This window comes from Artemia franciscana, chromosome 10 (assembly GCF_032884065.1).
Source record: "Artemia franciscana chromosome 10, ASM3288406v1, whole genome shotgun sequence".
Lineage (NCBI taxonomy): Eukaryota > Metazoa > Arthropoda > Branchiopoda > Anostraca > Artemiidae > Artemia > Artemia franciscana.
The window spans coordinates 15873246-15888469 of NC_088872.1; the positions used below are offsets into that span (position 1 = coordinate 15873246).

General features: G+C 33.2%; 1 protein-coding gene across 1 annotated transcript in view; it reads right to left on the reverse strand.

Moving 5' to 3' along the window:
- Positions 1-15224, reverse strand: part of LOC136031837 (CLIP-associating protein 1-like) — a gene marked incomplete in the record, with an annotated part of 169070 nt that overhangs the window by 15134 nt on the left and 138712 nt on the right. The window contains 5 exon segments of the mRNA XM_065711673.1: positions 612-722; positions 3600-3886; positions 6620-6733; positions 10149-10286; positions 12023-12258. Coding sequence (XP_065567745.1) covers positions 612-722; positions 3600-3886; positions 6620-6733; positions 10149-10286; positions 12023-12258 — 886 coding nt within the window.

Consider the following 15224-nt stretch of genomic DNA (forward strand, 5'->3'; position numbering starts at 1 on the left):
GCTCAGATATAATACTCTTTGTACGAAGTTCAATCAAAAGCTTTGTTTTGAGCTGAGGGTGTACTAGATTCACATAAACCTTTAACCAAAGAGTAACCTTAAGCCTGTAACATATTAACGTAATAAAAATGTATTGAAATAAGACAAGTAAAGAGGCCGGTACCATAATTCAGAGCAACATACAGGAATATCAGTAATGAATGGTAAAAATTTACTCATAGCATCCTTTTACATGCAGACAGTAGATGGGCTTAGTTTAACTTCATCCATGCCTTTTAGTTCAAAATATTGCTACTTTTACTCCGCCCCAAACACTTTGCTCTCAAGACCCAAGATTTTCGAAGTTTTCACATTCATTCTTTCCTTAGCCAAGGAGAAAAAATGTTTGCACCTTTGCATGCGTTTCATGTGCTATTGATTTGTGAAATATTCACTCAAACATTTTTACAAGTCATATTTTGTAACAGAAACTTTCATTGGAATATTACTACTAAACATAAACCAACAATCAATATAGATTATTCAAATCGACCGAAATGTTCCATGAATGAAGTTTCACATGTGACATGTTTACATGTAAACATTTTAATAGTTCAAATATTTTCACTTACATCAGAAGTTCTTCGGTGATACGAATCAAATGAGCGATCGGAACACAAACTTGATGTTTCGCTTTCGTCGGAATGATCATCGTATCCATATCGTTTGCCAGGTGTTGTTGCCTATAATTTTAGATTAAAACTTATTTTTCAATTTATTAAGTGAAAATATGCAAATGTGTGGTTCAAAATGTGCTGTTGCTCGAAATACAATGAAAATATGCAAATATGTGGTTCAAATGTGTTTTGGCAACTTGATGTTTCGCTTTCGTCGGAATGATCATCGTATCCATATCGTTTTCCAAGTGGTGTTGCCTATGATTTCGAATTAACACTTATTTTTCAATTTATTAAGTGAAAATATACAAATTGTTGGTCAAAAAGTGTTTTTGCTCGAAATCCAATGAAAATATGCAAATGTGTGGTTCAAAATGCTTTGTTGCTCGTAATCCGATGAAAATATGCAAATCTGTGGTTCAAAATGTGTTATGGCTCGAAATCCGATGAAAATATACAAATGTGTGGTTCAAATGTGTTGTGGCTCGTAATACAATGAACATATGCAAATGTGTGGTTCAAAATGTTTTGTTGCTCGTAATCCAATAAACATATGCAAATGTGTGGTTCAAAATATTTTGTTGCTCAACAATGTAAGTATGCAAATATGTGGTTCAAAATGTGTTGTGGCTCGTGATCCAATGTTTGGTTGGTTCAAAATTTGTTGTAGCTCGAAATACAATGAAAATATGCAAATGTGTTGTTCAAATTGCGTTATTGCTCGAAATTCCACGTAAATAAGTGTTTTCGCCCATAATTTCGAATATGAAATTATTTTTGAACTTACTCCAGCAAAATCTGACACTAAACCTACTAGAATGAAAAAAAAAGAATGAATAAACAAAAAGCTAAACCAACGCTCGTACGTAGCTTCCAAAAAAATTGATAACCGTTGATAACCGAAAAATTGATAACAATTGATAACCGGAAAATTCACAATAGACATGGAGAGTAAAATTTTCATATTATGGGTAAAGTAATTTACATAATACCGCCATCAACGTAATTTCTGAAGAACAGGAATGACCCTTTTTCCAACCTCTTTTAGTTAAAATTTAAAAGAACAATGAATGCTTGTTTAATTCAATATCGTTTGTGTCAAATGTGGATACTAAAAGCTAAACTCCAACCAAACTGAACACAACCACAACCAAACTGGTGTTTGTTATTATCAGAATGAGCGCTAACGATATTCTTAACCATAATAATTTCAGGCATTGTTGCCAAAAATTTCAACTGAGCTGATTAATTTATAAATGAACGCAAGAAATGCTGTCACTTAAGAGCTTAACCAGTTTCCACAAACAAAACTATAAAAACACCAAATAATTCTTAATTTTATATTTTCTAAAAGAAAAGAAGCCACTTGGCTTTGATAAACCCTGGTATAGTTAATTTCTGCTCATATTAGCTTTCATTAGTCCCTGAGACTGACTTTGTCTTTCATTGTTCTTTCTAGCTTTCTAAAACTAACAGAAGACCATTTCAAAAATAAGCTTTAAAATAGACTAGAGCACCTCGGGAAATATGACAATAACGTGTTTCTGCTTTAGCCGAATCTGTTCTTCTAGGTTTGACTTCGTTTTGGCCAGAATTAATCACACAAAACTTGCTCCAAAATTTTGTTTTGCAAGTAAGTACCGCGGAAAAAGCCGTCTCATATTCAAAGGTAGTTCCAAATGAAACTATAATTTTGAACTTAAACTTATTTCAAAACCTACTCCATCGAGATTTGACACTATACCTACTAAGTCAAAACAAAACTAAGGTTATATTTACGTAATTTCCCAAAAAAACTAATTTCCAAAAAATAAGGTTACATTTACTTAATTTCCGAAAATATTATCAGCCCTGTAATTGAATCCAAATTCAGATCAATGTAAATGTGGGACGTGGCAACTATGCGTTCCAATTTTACCTCAATCTCGTCTTTTACCTTTGACTTTGGTTTGGCCAGTACAAAACATATGTAAATTTGTTTCAAGATTTTGTTTTGAGAGTAAACAGAGTGGAAAAAGCTGTCTAACATATAGGTGGTTCCACAGAGCATCGTTAACTTTTAAGAGTTGGAACTGGTGCTAGTATCGACAAAAAAGACTATCAGCGCCGTCTAACGTTTGGTGACACTTTGCATTTTTCTAAGCTTTGTATTCGCTTTCTGCCAGGAACTAAGATCAGACTCTTATCACTAACCAAATTTTAAGAACTACACTATTTAAGTTAATTGTTCTAATTATTACACTGAAAAAATGCCAGGTGTCACCGATCGCTAGATGGTGGTAGTGGTAATACTTTTTTTGTCAACACTAGCGCCAGTTTTCGACACTAGCGCCACAAGCGACAATTATAAGTTACACATACTGATTGGGTAGTTCCGTAGCCCCATATAAGCGGTTCCATAAGTCATTTTTAAAACATCAAAAAAAGACTGTGTTCACTTTTATCCAAGAACCATTTTCCAAGGGAAAGATGCTTGACACCCAATACTTTTTTAGATCGGTGAACTTAAACTGAATTATCCTTCAAAGAAGGAGGACAATCAAAGGGATGGCGCTAATGGATTACAATAAATCAATGATCTTTTTCGAATTATCTTACACCCGGAAAATAATACGAATTTCTTTCACTTAGAATTGACACATGTTGTTTCACCAGCTCAAGAATATTATCATCAATATCAAGCTCATTTTCATCAGTATGCATTTTGTCAAAAACATACAGGTAGTTTGAGCCAAGAACTTGAAAAAGCGGCGCTTAATATAAAAAAAAAATAATACCCCAATAAATGTTACTACTGAACTGTTAATATTCATTTAAATAGCGTATATCTGTGTGGTTCTATTGAAACTTCTGAGCGGGCCGCTACTGAACTGCAGACACCATTTTGACAACCGCTGCTCTAGTGCCTGCAGCCATAAAAAGAAAAAAGTAACTGATTTTTACCAAAGCATCAGCAAGTGCTGATTCAGCTTCTCGGCTTTGCTGAAGAATTTTTTGGGCCATCACAGGTCTTGACATACCCAACTGCGGTCCCCTATCCTTAGACATTGACGCTGTTCGGAGCTTTGACATCCTTGAGTTCGCCATTCTTGAGGGGCTTGTTTCACGACTTGATAACAGGCTTTTCGGATTCCTCATGGTACCGGGGCGACGAGAAACAGATCCAGGGGTTTGAGCAGTGTATGTAGCATAACTTAGACGTGATGAGGGTGAGCCTGATCGACTGCTGGCTAAAAGAAAATTGACCTTTCATCATCAATGTAAAAAAAGTAAAACATGTACCGACATATATTTTACTTGTGTACCTATAATTCACTATGTATGTACATAAATTAAAGTAAATTATTAAAATCAGTACATATATTTGATTAGTTACAATAGGGCAACATACATTCGATCTCAGTAAGATAGGCATGGGGGGTGGGGGAGATCAATTTTTCAGAAGCAAGGATTAAACCTAAAAAAAAATCCCCGTTTGCTGGGTCATTTCATTTTAGTTTACTACAAGGATTTACTGCAAAGGATTTTTCAGCTTTGTTATTGAGCACTAACAAAAGAATTTTTCTGAAATGCTTAGTGGTTCTCACCTTAAACTTAGCGACAATTTTATAACTAGTAAAATGTGTTAATAGAGATCTTTCCATAGAAAAAAAAATTCCCGTTTGCTGGGTCATTCCATTTTAGTTTACTACATTTGCCGAGGAGCTTTATTTTCTTTTTCATCGCAAAAAACAGTAATAATAATAGTTTGGTTTTGTTTTTCACTGAAAACATATAGCATAGTTGAGATTAGCGTGCATAGTGCAAAGGTTCTCACCTTAAACTTAGCAACAGTTTTAAACTAGTACAATGAGTTAATATTGATCTTTCCATCTCGTTTATGAGGGCCTGGAACTTAATTTCAGGTCTAAATCAACGGCAGTAGGATAAACTGTTTAAATTACATATCATGAACAAATCTGGTCAGTTAAAAGAAGAAAAAAAATTCACAAAGGTCCAGCTTTTCTTTCATAAAAATTTAACCCTAAATTAAAAAAAAAAAAAAAAACAAAAAAAACGTCAAACTCAGAGGTTACCGTATACTTTCTTAGATCAAAATCCCCTCTCTTAACTTTGGGCTCACATTACTAAAATGATATGAACATTTATTCAAAATTTTGGGCTATAAGGTTAACTTTTTCCCTAAAGTAGGCTATAGGAAATAGTTTCAGCATATTTGAATTAGACTTTTTTACGAGTGTGAAATTTCTGGAACCAATTTTGGCCAAACTAAATTTTATTTCAAATTTATTAGAATTAAACTTGCTGCTTTTAGTATATTTACATTACAGAAGCGCATAATAAACACTGATTGATGTTAAATACGCCATTGAGTCCATCTCTTTTTGCTACTATGACCTAATTAGCCGATTTTAATGTCTTATGAGTAATTAACAAATTAATCCATGTTAACGTTATCATTCACATTCCTCTCTTCAATCGTCGGTATAGTATTCCTGCCTCCGGCTCATTAACTTCATTGTGGACTTATTTTCTCCCTTGGGCGGAGTCGAGGTTTTTCGTATCAAAGCTATATAATAATCCAGCGAGAAAATGTTGACAGCCGAAAAACATTCCAATTGGCAATCGCGACAAAACCTTTACTAGCCTAATCAAGGGGATGTGACAATGTAGTATATACTTCCTGCCCCAAGTCTAAAACCAATCCTCTAGTCCCAAAATAGGAACAAGCTGGTTGCAAATGACCTGCTTTCTTGGTCAACTACTTCAAATATTCCAGACAAATTATCCGAGAGATTTTCTCAAGCTGAAGCTACAGATGCAACTTAAAGCACTTTGATTAAATTGAAATTTCCGTCATGATCCCGCCGCCCTCCCATCAAATTATGAAAAATAATGAAAGCGGAAACTTTTTTTTACTCTGAGAGCACTCCATAATCTTTTTTTCTTGCATAGATACTTTTAATCGCAGAGAAAAATTAAACAATTTCAAGCCCGAAGTTCACCACAAAGAGTATGGGATCTTATACGAGAGGCAACTGACGCCAGGGTCGAAAATCACTAATTCCATCTATCATTTAACTATTTTTTTGTCTAACCTAAAATACTGTACACACGTCCTTCCAAATGTCAAAATGTAGGGAAGTTTAAAGAAAGCAGTTTTCTGTTACCAGTCAGCTTGCCAGCTTGAGGTCAACTAATTTAATTAACCTCTTAAGTTTTTGCTAAGCTACTTCAGGCCTACTTTATGAAGACTGGATTTTGACTTAAAATATTTTTTTTTAAAAAACAAAAAACAAAAACAAATCAACAAACGATTATTTGTCAAAATAAAGAAGTTTCAACTTTAATCCTACAACACTGGAAAATAACTAAATCAATTATTCAATTTTCTTTAAAGTCACTAAACTCGATACTATAACTGTCCAGGCAATTCAATCGTTAGATTCAATTCTTATAGATTTTTCATTTTCTTTGCTATAGCAGTCAAGATCGAGGCAATAAGTACTTCACTACGTTTTCAAGTACTTACTATAATTGATTTTTTTAATTAACTAATTTTTCTCTATGTCTTTATTACTGTCAATCGTTAACAGCTGTTAGCTCACTATTAATCACTAATTGAATCTCAATGGTTTTGATATAGAAATTTAGCTGAAGACTAAAAGTACTTGTGGTATGTATACAATAACTTCGAGGGAACTAAATTTTACCATTCCATAAGAATACATTACACTACTTAAAAGGCAAAAAGGTACACAAAAAAGCTAAAAGGAAAAGAAAAGCTAATAAAATAAATAAATAAAAGATGTAGCATAAGCTGTGACTATGAAAATCTGTTTCCTCTTGTGCCTCCCTGATGATCAGGAGATCACAAAATGCAAATGCAAAAAGTTACACGAAAAAGCTAAAAAGAAAAGAAAAGCTAAAAATGAAATAAATAAATAAAAGATATAGCATACGCTGTGACTGCGAAACTCCGTTTCCTCTTGGCCTCCTTGATGTGTGATCAGGAGACTGAAGTGGACTAGCACCAATCATGTGGGATGAATCGGACGGCTTTCTAATTGGACGAGCTAGAATGAAAAAAAAAATTTACAAAAACTAACAAATTATTTGGAGGCTAGATGGAGGAGTAAGACACGACACTCAAAATAGTTTAAAACCGGGCGCGTACAAAATAAGCCATGGTCACTTACACATGGACGTGTTCTGGGGGGGAGGAGGAGAAGCCAAGAAAACAGAGCCAAAATAGGTGAAACGTAAGAAAAATATAAGAAATCAGAGCCAATAGGTGAAACGTAAGAAAAATATAAGAAATTTATAGCATAAAATTTATAAATTTTAATATTGTGGGGGAGGTGCAAGGGGAGGCAGCACATGCGTACAGAGCCCTTTCTACCTCTACACTTCCTTTTGATAAATAAAGGAAATGCGTAATAGTGTAATTAAAACTTTGGTTACAATTTTATGATAAATTTACAGAAAACAATGGAAAAAAGATCAGTTCAATTATTTAATAAATTTTTTAGACGAAAGCTTATCTGTTAGGCATTTCCACGTTGTCACATCCAGTCTTTCAAATTATAAAATTACGTTATGTTACTGTTTTTTATGCCCTTGGAGGAATCGTGACGCAACTTTTTTTTTCTTCTTTTTTTTTTATATAGCTTAAGGAACTTAGAAAATAGACACGGACTCTGCGTTTATTAAGTTGAAAATAATCAGTTCTAATTAGGCATTTATGATAAACAAAATAATAACGCACTTTTTTGCATCTAAACGTTTTTCTCTAAATTTTCAAATTCTGCGCGGTAATTTAAGAAAAGTTATGCAACTACTTAAATTGCAGAAAAAGGAAAAGTGAACAGACAATAATGACCATTTATTTGAACATGTATGCTATTTTCAGGGCTACATGACACGGAACGGAGCATTTCGGTACCAAAAAAATATTTCCGAGCCATATTGGCAAGCAAGAACAGGGGGAAATATCACATTTTATAAAAACAGAAAACTGTAAATATCCCCACCAAAAATTGTGTATGATAACATGTTAAAGTGTTAATATCTGAATGGATATATTAAAAAAAAAAAAAAAAAAAAAAAAAAAAAAAAAAAAAAAAAAAAAAAAAAAAAAAAAAAAAAAAAAAAAAAAAAGTCTTCGGCTAATTAAAACGATTTTACTAAGGATATTCTAAATTTTCAGAACTGGACTTTGGCAACAGTCCCCAATTTTTGACGAGTATTCTTATATTTTATAAAGAAATTAGAAGTGAAAAAGAAGCAGTGAAATAAAAAAAATAAATAGCTAGTACATAATACTCAGTATTAAAACAAATGAGTGTGTTATTACATTTAGCATATTAAATGAGTGTGTTATTACATTTAGCATATTAAGCCAAAAACAAGAACAAAGAAGACTAAAATTGTATTTATACTCACAATCCACTTCTGTTGAAAACAAAACAAAACATATATCTACATAAATAAATATATTTTATAAAAGCACAAAGATAGAAACTATTTTTATACTCACAATCGACTTCTATACGAGATGCATGAAAGCATAAACAAATGAATAAAAATGTGTCTAAAAGAGTAGAGCCTTAATTTATTGTTTGTGCTCCTTACAATTAGTACACAGAGGATGGGGGGATGGCTCCTATTATATAATTAACCCGAAGACCCATCAGCAAAATTAGAAAAACAGACTGTGCTTAACACTACACTCCTATTCTTAAGTCCTGCCCCCCTGGGAAAATCCTATGAGACTAGGTCCTCTAAGTATCGAGGTTCTCTAAGGTTCGACTCCCGGAAGATTCCTCTTCCTGGAAGATGGTCGGGTTATGACAATTATATATTCAGAGTGAACATTTTTTTTTAATATATAAATTTTTTTGTCCACATTATTTCTTGTTTTTCACTGTTTTAGTTTACCTAGTTTTGTATTGTTTATTTGCGAAACATTGTTCCTCTTTGGATTTCATAGGCCTGAAGTCCCGTATTCTAGTTATTATTTTTTTTCGAGCTTTCTCACGGTTGGCAGGCTCAACTTTAGATCTTCTTTGATCGTCAGCTTAAAAAAAAAGAAGAAAATTTAATTATTTAAAAACTACGGATTTTGGGTTAACCTCAAGAGGATTGATATCGGTTGGAATATGCTTAGTAGTAACGATGATTGTAATTATTTGAGGAGATTTATGATAATCACCAGGCAGAATCTGCCTGATTTGAGATGGGATGAGAGTAGAAGATAAGATTTTACTCGGGAAATTCAATAAAGTGTGCCTAACTACACTACCCCTGGTGATTTTGGGATGTTCCACTTCTCTCTCCAAAATTCAATAAGCATAGATTTAAACTCCTAAACTCTAATTCACCACCTACCTCTACATCTTAAACCTTCATAATTTTTAAGTCTTCTGATATTTCACCTAATTTTCTGTATTCTGATTTCTTTGCTTTGCGTTTACAGATAAATATCTCGGTAGCCTAAGCAACATATAAACACAAAATAGCTTATTACAAAGTTGATAACTTTTTTATACTCAACTAAATTTATAGAATAAAATTTTTGCAAGTTTACCTCTTTTACCAAATTTTATTTAAAATTGGTAATATTTTTTGGTAAAATACTTTGTTGAAGATTGGATCAAATTGTTCTCAATAAACATAATTGTTCTTTAATCAAATAGACTCAATTTACAGAATTATTTACTAAAAGTTCACCAAATTTAACCGACAATTTTTGATCCTAAGTTTCTTTGAATATTACAAACAAAAATTAACAGCATTGTTTTGTATATTTACTAAATTTGTGGTATATCTGTTTCACTAAGGTTATAGTAAAATTTAGTCTTTAAGGAAAAAGAAAGAAAAAGAAAAAGGAAGCATTTTCATCACCATCATCACTGATTGCATATGAATCATACAAATCCTCCACAGTCAACACAAAGTAACAAAACAGGGACCCATAACCCAAAAAACAGGGACCCACGACCCGCATAACCGACAACAGTGTCTGATGTCAGTGTCTAAAACTATCACTTTCTTGAAGCAGGATTGCCAGACTCAATTTTCTTGTTGATGATGAATCCACGTTCGGAGAGATCGAAAAACGGCTTTTCAGCCTTGAAAAGAGCTGCTTCACCTGGAAAAAACATTACCATGGACTTTTCTTTTCCAAGTAGCAAAATGACCATTTTTCAATGATGTAAACCAAGCGATTGCGGGACTAAAACGAAATTATAAATTTTTTTTTTACCATGCCAGGGACACTTGTCAAATAGAATGCATAGAATGCAAGACAATTTTCACTTCAAATACTTCATCATTGAGAGTCAACATTCTTCATGTCCCTGAACTATTGTGATTTAGATTAGATTCACCCTATGTTCAGTCATATTTTACGAGACGAATCTTTTTTATTCTGAAATGAAACAAAGTAAGAAGAAGAAGAAAAATTCAAGAAACAGATCTGGCACTTACGGAGAGATGCTCCCGAGCCAATTTTCATTCTTTGGGCAGCGGCGTATTGTTGTGACCTTAATTTTGATCTTTGGACTGCTTGTAGTTCTATGGCACTATTACTGCGAGCAGAGAGAGATGGAGTACCATTGGGCAAACCTAAAGAGATCATTTCGCTTTTAATCCATTTAAAAATAGTGTCAAAAAGAAGTTATGAATAATACCATAATAATAATAATTATATATATATATATATATATATATATATATATATATATATATATATATATATATATATATATATATATATATATATATATATATATATAACTTGCGAATAGTCTAAGGGCATTTTTGAATTTCGATTCCGTATTTATCCAGCTTTCACTTTCCGTTCGGTTCCAACCTCTTTGAAGAAACACACCCAAGATTTTATTTTTTTCCTTTCTTGGGATTCCCTCTTTTACATCGTTACATCTTTTACTTCCTTCGTTACATTCTGATTTCCTCATTTACTCTTTTACTTTTTTTTTACCTCGTTTACTTTTACACCTCTTTTACTTCGTCTTCCCATAATGGTATTTCACCCTTATTTTTATTCAGCTGCAGCTTAAATAGGTCGGAGTTCATCTACAGATTATCCACTAAACTGTTCAACTTCATCATCACTTGTCCTAATATAATGCCACTTTTTTCTTTTGCTATGTACTTGAGTAATGGGTCAAAATACAGTTCAAAAAGTAAAAGATTTAGTGGGTATCCTTGGCTTACCCAGGTTCTGCTTCAAATTTTGCGGTAACATCACCATTCACACAAATTACTTATGCCATATAAAGTTGAGTTATGATTGAGTTCAACAGAGGATTAAATCAAACAAGTAGCAAGCATACTACATAAAGTTGAGTTATTATTGAGTTCTATCAAAAACAAAAGCTCTGGTAAAATTATAAAAGTATTGGCTAAAAAACATAAAATAATAAAAGTCTAATTAAACAATTAAGGATAAAGCCTAGTGAAAATACAAAATTTCTCAACACAGTGAAAGAGAAAGAGAGGGAAAGAGGGAAAGAGAGAGGGAAAGAGAGAGAGAGAGACAATGGGAGAGAGGGATTCAGTAGGAGAGATGGAAAGACAGAGAGAAAGCGAGTACCTGTGAACAAAAAAAAAACTTAATGGTTTTTTCACACTCCGTCGTATAACCTTTCACGCTAGTAGAACATTTTGAGCTTGAAAGGCAAGACTTAACGTAACGTAATTTAACCACTTAGCATAGAAAATTGCGTACGTAGTGTGAGAGCTACTTATTAACTAACGTTACCAAAGTCCAATACAACGTTCTTAGTATAATATAACGTTTATTAGAGCTTGAATTTGAATCTCTGCCTCCATTCCACATTTTTAATTTTTAATAATTGGTTTATGGTGATTGTGATGATTCTAGACGATGTTTAATAAGTTTTATAAATGTTACATTAGCCTAGTGTGGAAGAACTTTTAATCGTGAAAGTTCACACTTAACATCACTTAACGTACCACTTAGCATAGAAAAGTGCATATGTAGTGTGAAAACCGTTTATTAACTACCGTTACCAAAGTCCAATATAAAATTCTTAGTTTAATACAGCGTTGATCGAAGCTTGAATCTCCGTCTCCACTCCACAATTTTAATTTTCAATAGTTTACGTATGACGATTGTGATGATATTAGACGATGATTATAATTGTTTTTTAATTTTTATACTAGCCTATTTTGAAAGCCCTTATGTAAGTGTGAAAGCTCATAAATAACGTAAATAACGTAACTTCACCACTTAGCATAAAAACTACGTAAGCAGCGGAAATCCACTTAGGAAGGTTATTAACTAACGTTAGCAAAGTCCAAAATAACGTTCTTACCGACTGGCACTGCCGGCCTTCTTGGAATAGGAATCTTCTGTAGACTTTCAGTGCTTGTACTAGAAGGCTTCTTAACTACAGGAGTTCTGCCAACGTTGTTTAAGGAGCTATGCGAGCTTGAATTTGACATGGGTTGAGTTGGATCGCAGTATAAAGCTTTTTTGTTGTGAGGATCTAACGAGTTCAATAATGCAGCTGCTTGGTCCTTAAAATGATCCGCGAAACCATAATAGGCCCTAAAAGAAAGAAAAATACCCCAATTTTAACAATTAAGTTTGGTTCTTATAAAAAAAAGATAAAGAATACGGCATTAGACTTTACAGTCCCTACCGGTGGTGCTGATCTCCGTTTCTTGGCCCTTCAGCCAGGAAGTGCAATGGAGGGTTAGGGGCCAACCATCCTGTGCTTCAACTATCATCACTATTATATCTCTTAGAGGATGAGGGGGGGGGGTCCTTGATTTTCAATTTCAATTCTTGTACTATTTTCTCTTTTAGTTAATTAACTATATAGATGGTAGTTGTGAAGGAAAGTTAAGCTTAACTCTGAGCGAAAAAAGAGACAAGCGTTGGAGCTTGTTTCGAACGCCTTCTAACGTCGCTAAATAAAATCATAAAATTTATTATGAAACACAAAAGTATTAACCTTTTCTCTTTTATTCGTGTGGTTTAGTTGGGTCAAAAATAAATTTTACAAATTCTAACTTTAATCATAAAAACATAATGAAAACATTTAATCTAATTGTTTTACCTCTTTTAGTACTTTTGCTGTAAGTTGGCCAGACACAAAAAAGATGCTTTTGCCAAAATGATGAAATAGGTATATTTATATCTAATTTAAAAAAGTAATTCATGTTCTGCACACTATCCAGGCCCTACCTACTTCATGATCAATAAAAATGGTTTGAAGTATAACATTTTAAGATTCGATCCGAAGTAAATAAGACCTTAAATGAAAATCCCTATGTTAATAAATTAAAATTATAGCCAAAGTCAAACTTTATTTTTAAGTTTCTGGGTCTTCTGGGCAACGCTGGACTGTCAATGGCGTTAGTAGTTCTCAATTCCTATCAAACCCAATTTAAAATAATGTGATTTCCTTCCTTATTAATTTCCTATACTCCCTGGAGGTGGAGTGACCTTTAGCCAGACCATAGAACACTCGTTTATTGTTTCATAAACATTTATTGTTTAATATTGTTTAATTACATGTTTAATATGCAAGAATACGTTTAACATGTTAATATGTTGGTATGTGAGAATATGTTTAAGATATTAGAATAAGCTTGATTTAAGCTAAAATGGAATTTGAATTTTATTTTTGAACAAAGTGAACTACTTCATACTATAAACCGTATGCATGTCAATACAAAACACTTAAAAAAAATCTAAAAAAAACACAGGAAGCAATAAACAATATTATTATTATTTTTTTTACCGTTAATTATATAAAAAAAAATAAGAACACGGCAGAGCAAAACTGATACACGAAAGGCTATCGATGTGCACAATTGCAAGATTTTATTCGAGGAGGGGACGGAGCGACTTCCAAAACCAGACAACATAGACAATATAAGACGTTAAAGGATGAATCGTAAGAATCCCAAGATTTTGGGAGGAGACATATCCCTTACTCCTACACACGTGCCTAACTAGAGGGAATTAAGAACCTTTAGGAAGAAAAGATCACCCTTCAAAAAGGAGGAGACTTATGGTGGTTAGCCCTGGTAGAATTGATTGCAATTCATGGAACATTGCTTGGGCATGGCAAAAAGAAACAGCACATCCACCAAACGCAGCACATAAGCAATAATACTAAGTCAGAGTTAATTTTCAGGCGTAGAGGATAATTCTGACAGGGTAACCCCTTCCTCGTGATAGAGCCTTCACCACATGTGTAGTGACGTCATTTCACAAAATGGAGGAGGGTGTGTATTTTCGATATCTAGAGGGAGGGATCATTTTTGTCGCTTTTTCTCGATATTTTCAATACAAATATCAACAGGGCATTATTCCTTGAAAATCCCCCCCCCCACAAAATATATTTTCGAAAATTTAGGGGGAGCATAACCCTTCCTTCCTCTACCTCCCCCTTCCGATTGACGCCACTGTTCATGTTTTTTGTGTATAATTATTTATGAGCTTTGTTTGTTGGCTCTTAAAATGATAATTATAAATATAACATTTTCTAAGGTGCATTGTAAGTAAAATCTATTACACATCATCGCCATAGACGAAATAAGTGAAACATGCATTGAATACATAAGTTTTACTGTGTAACAAAAAAAGAAGAAAAAAAAAGGATAAAGGTGAAACTATTTAATCATTTCTCATGATGCTTGTCAGCAGGGGCTTATAAGTGGTATAATTGCTTCAAAGAAACACTCAGTACGTTTCATTCATATGCTAAGATCATTTAAGACTCTATTTGCTTATGTTGCCAAATTTCTCCATGGTTGTAAAAAAAAAGCACGTAGGCACCAATTATTTCGTATTGAAACTAAAAAATCATATTTGGAAGATATAGGAGACTATGTTGAACATTATAGTAAATTCACTACTTTTTTCTAGTCTCTTTTTTTTAGTTTCTCCATTCCACGAGAAATGTAGGCCTTAATGAAGAGTAGCCTGAGCATAACACTCCGAACTTGAGACGGACATGATTTACATGCACCGACCATTACGACCATTACGACCATTACCGACCAATTACTGCATGCACCACCGTGTTCTCTAGAGACCCCAATCTGCAACAGTTCATAAATTACAAATTAAAAAAATTATAGGCTTTGATTTTTGAATGCCTGATTTATTTTATTTTTACTTGGCTTAAAGCAGTATTAGTTACTGTGGCAATCATATAAATAAGTAGCCTTTCCTTAAAGTTACAACTTCTTCTTTTTTTCTGTAACAATTATTCTTTTTACTGTGACAATCACATAGGTATTCCCTGAAAAAAAAAACAAAAAAAAAAAAAAAAAACGCATCCGTGATCGGTCTTCTGGCAAAAAATACGAAGTTCCACATTTTTGTAGATAGGAGCTTGAAACTTCTACAGTGGGGTTCTCTGATACCATGAATGCGATGGTGTAAAAGATTCTATGACTTTTAGGGAGGTGTTTAATATAACAGGAGGTGCAAAATAAGGTAAATTTTCTCAGGCTCGTAACTTTTGATGAGTAAATAAACCAAATTTGATGAAA